This window comes from Hipposideros armiger, unplaced genomic scaffold (genome assembly GCF_001890085.2).
Source record: "Hipposideros armiger isolate ML-2016 unplaced genomic scaffold, ASM189008v1 scaffold_514, whole genome shotgun sequence".
Lineage (NCBI taxonomy): Eukaryota > Metazoa > Chordata > Mammalia > Chiroptera > Hipposideridae > Hipposideros > Hipposideros armiger.
In genome coordinates this window covers 1,102,033-1,113,990 of record NW_017731864.1, presented here as the reverse complement: position 1 = coordinate 1,113,990, position 11,958 = coordinate 1,102,033, and the positions used below count along the sequence as shown (strand labels likewise).

Here is an 11,958-nt window from a genome sequence, read left to right as displayed (position 1 = left end):
AATCAACTGAGCCACTCAGCCGGCCCTTGGTTTCTCATTCTTAATAAGACAACCACAAAGCGTTTCAAGGAAAATAAAATGGAAATTAATATAAACAATTTGTAAAGCTACTTCCTCCGCTGTCACCAATGACTGTAGAGTGCACTTCAAGGAGTCTCCTTAGATCAGTTTCCCTGGACCTGGTTCCACATGCTCTTAAAACTGTTCATTGGAAACACAGCTCTGTGGTCAAGCACATTTGGAAAGCATTAATTTGATAAACTGGTCTCTTATTGCAGAGCTAATTAGAATTGTCAGTACACAGTGTCATTCTGGATCTTCGTGGGGGGACAGTTTGCAGCATTTCCCACATGTATCTGAATGTGGAACTCGAGGGAGGAGTGAGAGAGAGAAAGAGGGCGGGAGACAGAGCTGCTCTGGGTGACCTCTGAAAGCAGGCTGCACACATTATAGTATTTGGCTTCTCAATACCTGACTGTGTCTCTCCCAAGAATATGAGACATTCTGCTATGTCTCTGTGATACCATTGTCACATCAACGGAAGTTCGATGTTTTCCCTAATAACACCTAATATCTGGTCCAAATACAAAACTTCCCGATGTCCTCAAAAAAATGTCATTTATACCCAGTTTTTCAAGGTTGTCATGTTACATTTGGTTATTTCCTTTTTACAAAAAGCACATTCTGCTTTTTTGAACTTGTATTTATTTTTTTCAGAGACAAGTCTCACTGAATTGTAGAAGTCCCACATTTTGTCAGTTTGTTTCTCCACGGTGTTATTCAGCTTGTTGCTCTATCCCATGTATTTCCTTATATTGACACTTAACATTTGGAGACAGAGTCAGGGTAGACAGTCTTAGCGAGAATATGTCACAGATGATGCTTATATCAGGAGACACAACGTCAGGTCCTCTCACTAATAATACTGCTGTTTTGATCAGTGGGTTCAGGGGGTGACGGCCAAATCTCTCTGTTTAAAGGTCTGTTTTCCCTTTGCTATCAGCCTGGCCTCTAAGAGGTGGTTTTACATCACGGTGGGAATATCCTGTTTCTCGACAACCTTCTGAGATTCTCTGCAAGACTATCGGTAATCTCATTGGGTTTCTTGTTAATTTGTATTTACCGCTTTTAAAATTTCTTTATAGTAAGATGTACTTTGTGGTGTCTGGTTACATGAGTTTCGATAAATGCAAAGAGTTGTGTATCGACTACAACAACCCAGATATGGGACAGTCCATCATGTCAAAAAATTCCTCTGTGGTCCTAAATAAGGTTTTAGATGAAGTCCATGCCGAGGAGCTCTGCCCTGTCCTACCTGCCCCACAGTACTTCATGTCTCACCTGGTAGTGATTAAACTCCTGTGTGAATAGGAATGACCATAAGGGTTTGTTGAAATACAGGCTCTGGGGCCCTGCTGCCCAGGTTCAGGCTCCCAAGGCTATGGATGCTTCTGGCAATCGTGATATGGGCAGTCCTCTGAGTACATGTGATGTAGCGAACCAGGATGGCTGCAATTCTCCACCTCCCCTTCTACCAGCGTTCTTTGCAACGTGATTCTGCAGCCCCTCCCATAAAGAGGCAGGATCTATTTCCACGCCCCATGACTCGATGAGTCTTGACTTCTTTCGGCAACAAGATACAGCGGAGTTGACCCTTGCTCATTTCCACATGCTCTTGGAGCCTGGCGCTGAGGCCTGGTGAACGAGAATGAGTAGCCTGCTGGACGAGGAGTGACGTGGTGTTGAATCCCCACCATCTCCTCAGACAGCAGGTAGTCAGGCAAGTACATGAAGCCGTCCTAGGGCAGCCAGCCCCAGCTGACCACTGCAGGCCGCTGAGCATACCAGCCGAGGCCATGCCAGCCGACCCAGCTGACCCCCATACTCAGGGCAAGGAGAAATGTTTGTTGCTTTAAGCCATGGGCGTTGCAACAGTGATTTGCTATTCAATATTAGACGGCTGATACACCCCAGTTCTGCTACTCTTCACCTTAGAAATACTGGTTTATTTCCTCCTGGTCCACTTCCCCTTGCCACCATCAGACTGGAGGCTTCCGTTTCTTGTTCATGCTGCAATGCTCATCCCCCTCTTGAGGCCATTCCCCACCTCCAGGCACACTGCTGCTGCAAAGACCGTATTCCCTAAGTCAGAAACCAAGGTGTCGGGCCGGCCGAGTGGCGCGATGGTTAAGAGCTGGCTTGGGATGCCAGAGGGCCCCGGTTCGGATCCCACATATGAGGGCCAGTGACACTGCCNCATCCCTCCTCCTCAGTCCATTATCACAGGATGGTGGAAAAGGAAGTGACTCTTTTATTATTAAATAAATAATAATAAAGCAAAGGTCTGGTCAGATTCAGTGACTTGCACGTCAGGTAAGGCCACTGGCTATGCCAGGACTGAAACTCGGGCCAGTGAGGTTCCCGTCCCCTTCTCACTGCACCACACATCACGAAGGGTTAAAATAAAAGAACATGCACATCATGATTTCCATTTTTCTCAAAAATTCCTATACGATAATAAAAAAACAAGACAAACGCTGATTTTATACACCTTGGTGTAGCTTCAGTAAAAAGCAAATGTACAACTTAGTTAAAACAAATTCTCTCTTTTTACTTACAATGTATCTTAATTGGTCTCTATGAACACATGATACTTATAAAGAAGATTCAAACATATTCTTGTCCAAATGATCTGTTAACAAAAGAACTAGATATTAATTCAAAACCTAAATCCTTTTTCCCCAGTATGGCTTCCCTGGTAATTGAATATCTGAAGACCGAGAGACAAAGCAGCAACCAGTTTCAGTCTGAAGCCAAGATCTTTGTAGTTTGTCCCACCAGTTTCCCATACGGCGGGCGAAGCAGCCACCCTGCCCGGACAGAGTGGGGCGGGGGACGGCAGCTCAGCTTGATGTGCACAAGCAGCGAGCCAGTGTGACTGGGGTGGCACCTTTCGGGAGGGTCTAAGGCAAGCACAAGTTACTCCACACGTCAGTAAGGATCTCCAGGGTTAGCCAGCACACGTGCTCCAGGCGGGTGGACAGGAGTTGAAAAGGACACAGCTTTGTACCCAGCCGCCAGCTGAACTTGGTGGCAGGCTATTTAAAAAAAAAAGGCACAAATTATCCATGGAAGGATGGGGGGAGGGGGCAGAGGAAAATGCATGAGCTAATGTTCCTAGCTGGCATCTGCCTTTTGACTCAAAGAAAGAGGTGGCCCTTTTCCAAATTTTTCTATTATTGTGGTATCAGCTGCCTCTTGGACGCGTGTATAAAAAAAGCTGAGACTGCCAACAGAGCGAGACAAGATTTCTGTTAATAATAGCAGCAATGTGCAAGCCCCTTGAAGTAATAGGGATTTGATAGTTCGCCCACAAAGGCTACTTTGGTATTATTATTGCCAGAGAGAGCTTTAGGACTTGTGATTATGGCCAGGTACTGTTAAGAAATAATACCAAATTCTGAGGTTAAAAAGTCGCTACCTTGATTCTTTAATTTACTCTTCTAATATATTTAACTAAAGAAGCAGTTTGAAGCTAATTGGCTCTGGATTTTCTTGCGAAACTGGCATTGTACCAAATGAATTTCTATTAGCTGGCCCTTTTAAAGCTCTGTTTAATTGGCTGACTATGACACTAACTTCTTACTCTGAAAACTGGGATTCAAAGAGAAAGAATTACCATATTTCCCCGTGTATAAGATGCACCCTTTTTTGAAAAATTTGGGTTCTAAAAACTGGGTGAGTCTTATACAGTGGTTGTAGACTTTCTTTTACTTGCATTTCCTGCTTTTTTTGCGCTTGTTTTTGCGCTCAGACAACCACTGTATAAGACGCACCCAGTTTTTAGACCCCAAATTTTTCCAAAAAGGGTGCGTCTTATACATGCGGGGATACAGTAAGCATATACCCAGGCTTTTTTCAAAGGACTATAGATTCTACCTACTTCATGAGGGAAAGATCATCATTAAAAAAAAAAATAAAAGTAAATAAATGCACTAGAAATGATAGATTCAAGCCCCAATGAAGAATAAAGAATGCGTCCAGCTTCCACTGGGGATGTAGAAAGCTGGAAAAGCATCACTCCCATTCTCATAATAAACATAGACAATCTGCAAGCTAATAACTTACCTGAACCCATCAGAGGGACGAGGCAGTAGGCAACCATCTACACAGAAGTCTAAAATGATACAGGGGCACTGGCTTACCTAGGACAGACTGCAGGACGCTAATAGGAAGAATTCAGCCAAAAATTGCTCAAGTGCGAGCTAGCAAGAGAACACATAATATATCCACAGACTACGGAACACAGAATATACCGGAAGCTACAACGTAACGGAACTCGCATCTACTTTCAGCTCTTCTCAGGACCTCACGTGGTCCTCACAAAAGAGGCAGGTGAGAAGAGCCCAGGGAAGGCTTCCTCTGTCATTCCTGGCACAGTCCCGGGGGGAGAACAGCAGCCCCCGTAGGGAGGGTTTGTAGGAAAGGCTGCCTAGGCCCTTCTCTCCTATTGTCTTTACGGAACAAGAGCCTTAAATGCCTGGGACAGGCAACAAAACGAAACAAACAACAAAAAACCGGCTCTAAACCTGGGGGAGGGGTAAAAGCACTGAGAAGGCCACGCCTCCAAATCCAGGGACACAGTCACTGCCGAAGACGAAGGTTCAATGTGGAACCACTATGTCGCACACCTGAAACTAACGTAATGTTGCCTGGCAACTATAATTAAAAAACAACCTTGGCTTCCACTATAGAGCAAGAGGGTCTAAATACTGGATGGGGAAAACACAAAATCAGAGCGTATCTCCTACTTGCCTCCCACCACCAGACGAAAAAGCACCGGGTAACAAGAAACAACAGTGGACCCCTGGGAAACGGGCAAGAGGGAGCGCGGAGAGCCTCCCCAAGTTCAGGTGCGAACAAAAGACCTAAACTGAAGTTCAAGCAGACAGAGAGAAAAACTATGGCAAATCAGCCCCCACCCCAAAACTGGGTAACGTTAGAGGAAGGAGAAGCCTGTGGGGTACGGAGGGTACCCATGGCAGCAACACGGACTCAACAAACATTACAGCAACTCGGTGCAATTCAAACTACTCACAGTATCCAATGGAACAAGCAGGCAGGCAATGAGTAGTAGGATGCAAAAGACCGGAGAAACAGTCTCGAATGAGTTTATTTAATTATCATTGGTAGAACCACACCTGACCAGAGTAGAATTCGAATTCTTTCCAGGTGCACCATCATCAAGGTGGACCATAAAATGTCTCAACCAGGTGACAGTGAGGTTTAAGCTGGGAATACAAACCTGCTTCGACTTTGAAAATCAAAATAGTTTAGTTATGTCAATAAAGGAAAAGTATATACTAATCTCAAGAAATACAGAATTTTTTTTACAGGTACTATTTATAATAGCGTACTACACACTCTAAAAAAAAAGAGAAAAATACGTAGGTAGAAATCTAAGTAAACATATGGAGGATCTATATGTTCAAAAATTTAGTGGTGTGAAAACATGATTACAACACAATATTGAGCGAAAAAAGTGAAGCACAAAATAATATGTGCAACATGGTCAGAATTTCATGAAATAAATTCCAACCAAATATTGTTCCATAGGAAAAAAAAANGCAGCCCCTGTGGCAGTGGGTTGCCATGGGCTACTGTGTGTAGCCAGCAGCCAGCGTGAGCGGCCAGCAGCCGCAGTGAGCGGCCGTCCAGAAGCCCGCGACTGATCTGCCTCGCCCTGGAAGAGCGCAATGATGACGCCAACTTGGGCCAGTGAAGCAACGTCCTTCACAACTAGACTGAAGAACAAAAGGACAGCAACTTGTCTGTTCCCCTTCCCCCAATTCCCCAGTGCTGTTCCCATCCCCCAATTAAAAAAAAATCTAAAAAAAAATAAAAAATGAGTTTCTACTAAGAATACTGTTGCACCCTGCTTCTCACCTGACATACTCTGAACTTCCTTCTCTGTCTTTTTAATGGCTGAGTATTGTTCTATATCATGGCTTATTCAACTGGTCTCCTATAGTGGCACAATTAGACCATTTGTAATTTTTCCAAAGCAGATGCTTACAACGTAATTTTCATCAGCTGAATATTTATAGTGATCTTACTAAGTTCGCACAATGCTGGTCCCATATTACAACAAAAGTAGATTTAAGTAACACAGCCATGACACAGGGAGATGTCTGGCCCCTAACTGAGATTCATGAAGATATGTAAATGTAAATACATATTATGCATGACTTTCACATCTGGCTCTCCGTAGATATGTACATCAGAATTATAAATAGTTCTGAATCCTTGGAGAACTGCCATGTGATGAAACTAGACCACTTTGAAAGCTATTTGTGGTTCTATAATAAATGGAAACCAACATGACTCTTGATTTTTCTCACCAGCAACACAACACAACAAAATGGATAAAAGAGCACGTGTGGCTACAACAGAGATTGCTACAAGAGGCAGAGCAGACGGCCATAAAAATTCTCACGTAATTCCCGTTAACACGTTGCTGGGATGACGTGTAATAGCTCAGCGTAAAATTCAGATGTCTTCAGGCACACTTGATGGGAGCAAATTTATTCTTTTTTGTTATGAAACATTTCCTTTCTAAAAGGAAACCCAGTGAATAAAAATTGAGTCCTATTTAAGTTAATAATGTAAATATCCTTAATTGAAATGTCACTAATGTGTCCATATTAAAATAATGTTTTCAAACGGATACGCTACAAATTTTGGTAGAAACAAACGACAGCCCAGTAAATTACTTTTGATTGTCCATAGTAAACATTTTTTGGGGTGTGTATTCTACGAGGAACCTGTGACGCAGGCTTCTTGTATAAGAAAGGCATTTTCTCCCTACACAAACGATTTATTTCACAATTTTTAATTCCTGTGAGGAATTTTTGCTTAAAAAACAAAAAGAACTTAGGTAATCATACATGTACAGGTAAAGACAACAGTTAAGAGAAATATTATTGTCTACTGTTCTATAGTGACTATACGCACTTCAGTTTCCAGTTTTCCGAATTCAGGGAGATGCCAGAAGAACAGAGAAGTGCGGCCGTCTTTTGTGGTGTTAAGCACTTAGACTGTGACTCTGAGCAAGTCATTTAATTTCTCTGTGCCTCTGTTTCACAATCTAAAATAATAAAGATAATGACAGGTGCTTACGTCGTAGGGTTCTGTGTGGGTACCGGAACCTCCCTAGCACAGTCACATCAAGAAAGAGGTATTTGATGCTCATTGACCCAGAATGAATTTTACCAAAACACTGACAGTGGTTTCTTCTAGTGCCTGTATTACGGGTAGCTGCAAGGGGACAGCTCAAATGTTACGTGATTTTTCTCTGGGTGGTGGGGTTATGAATTGTTTTTTGCCTTCTTTTTGCTGATATGTATTTTCCACAGTGGATATGCATCATATGTGAAGGGGTTCAGAACAGGTCTCCCCAAGACGTGCCACTCTGGCATATGGATTGTTTTCAGCTGAAGGCCACTGCGACTCTGCAGGCTCACGAGAAACTTGCACCTCTCCTTTAAAGAATTTAAATTGGGGCCTTGCCCATAATAAGAGTCATCACCAGAAGTAACTTTCTGTGACCTATCTATAGGGCAGAGCAAACTTCTAATTAGTAAGTATCTGCTCTTCTTACTATCCTGTGCATGACGTTCCTCCCCTCTGAAGCCCCAAGTGCCTTACCGCATCCTTAGCTCAGAAGTCCAAACGTGGCTCACTTTACCTTGTTTCTGCACCTCTTGTGTATGTGGGGTCTCAGACTCTTTCATATATGTGGGGATCCCATACATACGTATGTAATTAAATGTGGTTCTTTTCTGTTGTTACTTTCTCATGTCGACTTACTTATCAGACGAGCAGAAGGACCTACAAGGGTAGAGAAAGATTCCACCCTCCTCCCATACCTTTATAACCAGAACAACAGGTGCCTTTCAAATTCTATAATGAAAGGTCCTAATAGGTGAGCTCAGGCACCATCATCACCTGTCTCAGACCCTCAACACAGGCCCCCCAGGGCCAGCTGGACTTCACACAGGACTTCCAGAAACGGAGTGGAGCGTTGCCCATTCCCACGGCAAAACAAAAGCAGAACCACAGAGCAATCGCAGCACACACTCCAGCAGGTGTCAGCACACACGTCGGAGCTCTCTCACACGTCATCACCTGTCTCCCTGAACTGCGAAGGCCAGGTGGACTCTGCCCCTGGGGGCGGGGAGCTGAGAGGCCGCCTGCAGTCAAGCGCGGAAGGCAGATGCAGATGCTCCCTCGGGGTTCAGCTCTGCTCTAGGAAATGTGGGTCCAATTTAGCCCCTTCCTAGGGAGGTCCTGACTCCAGGCTCCTCACACCTGGGGAGCCTAAACGGTCTCGCACCGGCATCCCCAGGGCAGGACACTGTCAACAGTAACGGAGCCCTCATTGGCTGGCACATATATAGATTGTGATGGGACAGTAAGTCTCCCACCTTCTCCAGGTCTGTTTCCTCATCGTGTAAAATCAGGTGTCAGCTATGATGCCCTCAGCCAGTGCCAGCACGTGATAGTTTTGTTTGAAAATGGCGCTGCCGTCTCTTGTTCTCTGTCATCAACTTTAAAAATAATTTAGATAACGTAAGCACAGGATTACAGGAATACATCCCTCCTCATGACTTAAATTGTAGTGATGTGTTTTATGCTCTCAACACAAGTGTGGATCCTTATGGACCCCAAAAGAGACAGCAACTCATAGTAGAAGACGAAATGTTAGCACACAGCTAAGAAAAATGTTATCTATACTTTTGACGTGTTCTTAAAAATGCGTAGAAAAGAATTAAAGACTCAAGCAGAAAATAAAATTTCATTCGCTGGAAATATCAACTACTGAGTCTAGTAAACAGTCTGGGCCTTTTCTTCAAAAAGAAAACGACACTGTTTTGGTTTGTTTCATATTTTAGTTTAGATATATAGGAATCGAAACTTCTCCACACCCTCAATTGTTTACTCAATACTAATGTAATATCCATTGCAAGTTTGAAGCACTATTTGATATCTCTTTTCAAAATTAATACATTTCATAGAAAAAAACAATAATTTCTTCATCAGGATTATATTATAGTGTGATCCAATTAAATCTGATGTGATGAAACACTGACTATATACATCAATAACATCTGAGATTAACAAGTGTGTTGATAACTTGAGCATCCAAATCATCACATTAGTAAACTGGACATTCTATAAAATTCTTACATAACTTAGGAAATTGTGGTTGCTGAAATAGAGAATTTCATAGATGGTTTAAGTCTTTCATTTCAAAAGTTAGTATATCTCTTTCCTAGATACAATACATTGGTTAACTGAAGTGAAGTAAGGCACTGAAATCTATTGTTCAGCCAAAATAATATTTTTGGTTTGATAGTAAAGAACAGGACTTATTCATTTCTGTAGGTGGCAATGCTTAACAGTACCTGGTACTGTGTATGGGCGCTCAAGTAGGGATTTGCCAAGTAACAGAATGAATAATGACCCAGGGCAACATGACGAGTGTGCAAGGGAATAGTTTCGAAATGCTTTAGATCTGGTAGCCGCAAAATCGGTTTCTGTGTGGAGGGGAGGGGGATGGAGGGAACATACAGGGTGGGCAGAATTAGAGTTCTGTTCATACTTTTACTGCTAAATTACTCACCAGTATCTGAATAATGCCTTTCAATAAATGGTGATTGGCGGGGGTAGGCGGCAGAGGGAAAATTATAAATTATTTCACACGTAACTATTAATGTTAATTTTCCAAATATATTTAAATTTCATGTGTCATTTTTATTTTATTACTTTAGCAATGGCTGGGCTACGGATAATATTTTTAAATATGGAACCTAAACAGAAGCCAGCCCCTTCCCAACAGAAAGCTCAACAGAACTCTGGCCCACACCTAATAGCACTTCCCTTCCTGGCTGGGAGATCCACATGGTCTGAAAAAGTATGTACTGATATTTCTTTATGTGCACAATTCCACAACTAGGTTCAGCCTTGGATACCAAACTTTATTCACGGAGACAAGACTCTCCAAGAAAGAGAGCAGCAGGTAAGACCCAGAAATCAAAAGGAACTGAAATTGCTTTTACACAATCGGCAGATGGTACTTTTTTATTCCATAGGAAGCTGTCCTGGGGGGAAAACACACACACACACACACACACACACACACTTGAAGTGGTCACATGCAGTCAGCTCCACCTCTCAGCCCCTGCCTGCTCGGTGCCTGAGAAGTCACGGCCAGCAGTGAACATCTGCCTATGTGAAAAACTGGCAGCTGCGTTATGCCTGCACCGGGCCAATGAAGTGATATAATCATGCAACTGGATAAGATACCACCATCTGATCCATGCATTTATCAATTTAGAGCTGCCACAGAGAGTCGTGTGAATTGAACTTCCAGAAATGGGCTTTTATCCTTGGGCCCTGAGGCCTAGACGTCAACCACTCAGTATTCCTGACATTTCCCAATACCCCCATCCTGTTCTAGCTACATCCCTCCTCCTCAGTCCATTATCACAGGATGGTGGAAAAGGAAGTGACTCTTTTATTATTAAATAAATAATAATAAAGCAAAGGTCTGGTCAGATTCAGTGACTTGCACGTCAGGTAAGGCCACTGGCTATGCCAGGACTGAAACTCGGGCCAGTGAGGTTCCCGTCCCCTTCTCACTGCACCACACATCACGAAGGGTTAAAATAAAAGAACATGCACATCATGATTTCCATTTTTCTCAAAAATTCCTATACGATAATAAAAAAACAAGACAAACGCTGATTTTATACACCTTGGTGTAGCTTCAGTAAAAAGCAAATGTACAACTTAGTTAAAACAAATTCTCTCTTTTTACTTACAATGTATCTTAATTGGTCTCTATGAACACATGATACTTATAAAGAAGATTCAAACATATTCTTGTCCAAATGATCTGTTAACAAAAGAACTAGATATTAATTCAAAACCTAAATCCTTTTTCCCCAGTATGGCTTCCCTGGTAATTGAATATCTGAAGACCGAGAGACAAAGCAGCAACCAGTTTCAGTCTGAAGCCAAGATCTTTGTAGTTTGTCCCACCAGTTTCCCATACGGCGGGCGAAGCAGCCACCCTGCCCGGACAGAGTGGGGCGGGGGACGGCAGCTCAGCTTGATGTGCACAAGCAGCGAGCCAGTGTGACTGGGGTGGCACCTTTCGGGAGGGTCTAAGGCAAGCACAAGTTACTCCACACGTCAGTAAGGATCTCCAGGGTTAGCCAGCACACGTGCTCCAGGCGGGTGGACAGGAGTTGAAAAGGACACAGCTTTGTACCCAGCCGCCAGCTGAACTTGGTGGCAGGCTATTTAAAAAAAAAAGGCACAAATTATCCATGGAAGGATGGGGGGAGGGGGCAGAGGAAAATGCATGAGCTAATGTTCCTAGCTGGCATCTGCCTTTTGACTCAAAGAAAGAGGTGGCCCTTTTCCAAATTTTTCTATTATTGTGGTATCAGCTGCCTCTTGGACGCGTGTATAAAAAAAGCTGAGACTGCCAACAGAGCGAGACAAGATTTCTGTTAATAATAGCAGCAATGTGCAAGCCCCTTGAAGTAATAGGGATTTGATAGTTCGCCCACAAAGGCTACTTTGGTATTATTATTGCCAGAGAGAGCTTTAGGACTTGTGATTATGGCCAGGTACTGTTAAGAAATAATACCAAATTCTGAGGTTAAAAAGTCGCTACCTTGATTCTTTAATTTACTCTTCTAATATATTTAACTAAAGAAGCAGTTTGAAGCTAATTGGCTCTGGATTTTCTTGCGAAACTGGCATTGTACCAAATGAATTTCTATTAGCTGGCCCTTTTAAAGCTCTGTTTAATTGGCTGACTATGACACTAACTTCTTACTCTGAAAACTGGGATTCAAAGAGAAAGAATTACCATATTTCCCC

General features: G+C 42.9%; 1 protein-coding gene across 2 annotated transcripts in view; it reads right to left on the bottom strand.

Moving 5' to 3' along the window:
* The window catches only part of RHBDD1 (rhomboid domain containing 1), a 136,203-nt gene that overhangs the window by 40,603 nt on the left and 83,642 nt on the right, over positions 1-11,958 (bottom strand). Inside the window, exon 7 of one of the 2 annotated variants that reach the window (XM_019668064.1) lies at positions 11,146-11,366. The exons of the other annotated variant lie outside the window; for it this stretch is intronic. Within the exon in view, the coding sequence (XP_019523609.1) occupies positions 11,260-11,366 (107 nt within the window). The 3' untranslated portion in view covers positions 11,146-11,259. Of the gene's footprint in view, positions 1-11,145; positions 11,367-11,958 lie in introns of those variants that run through there. 2 annotated transcript variants of the gene reach the window in all.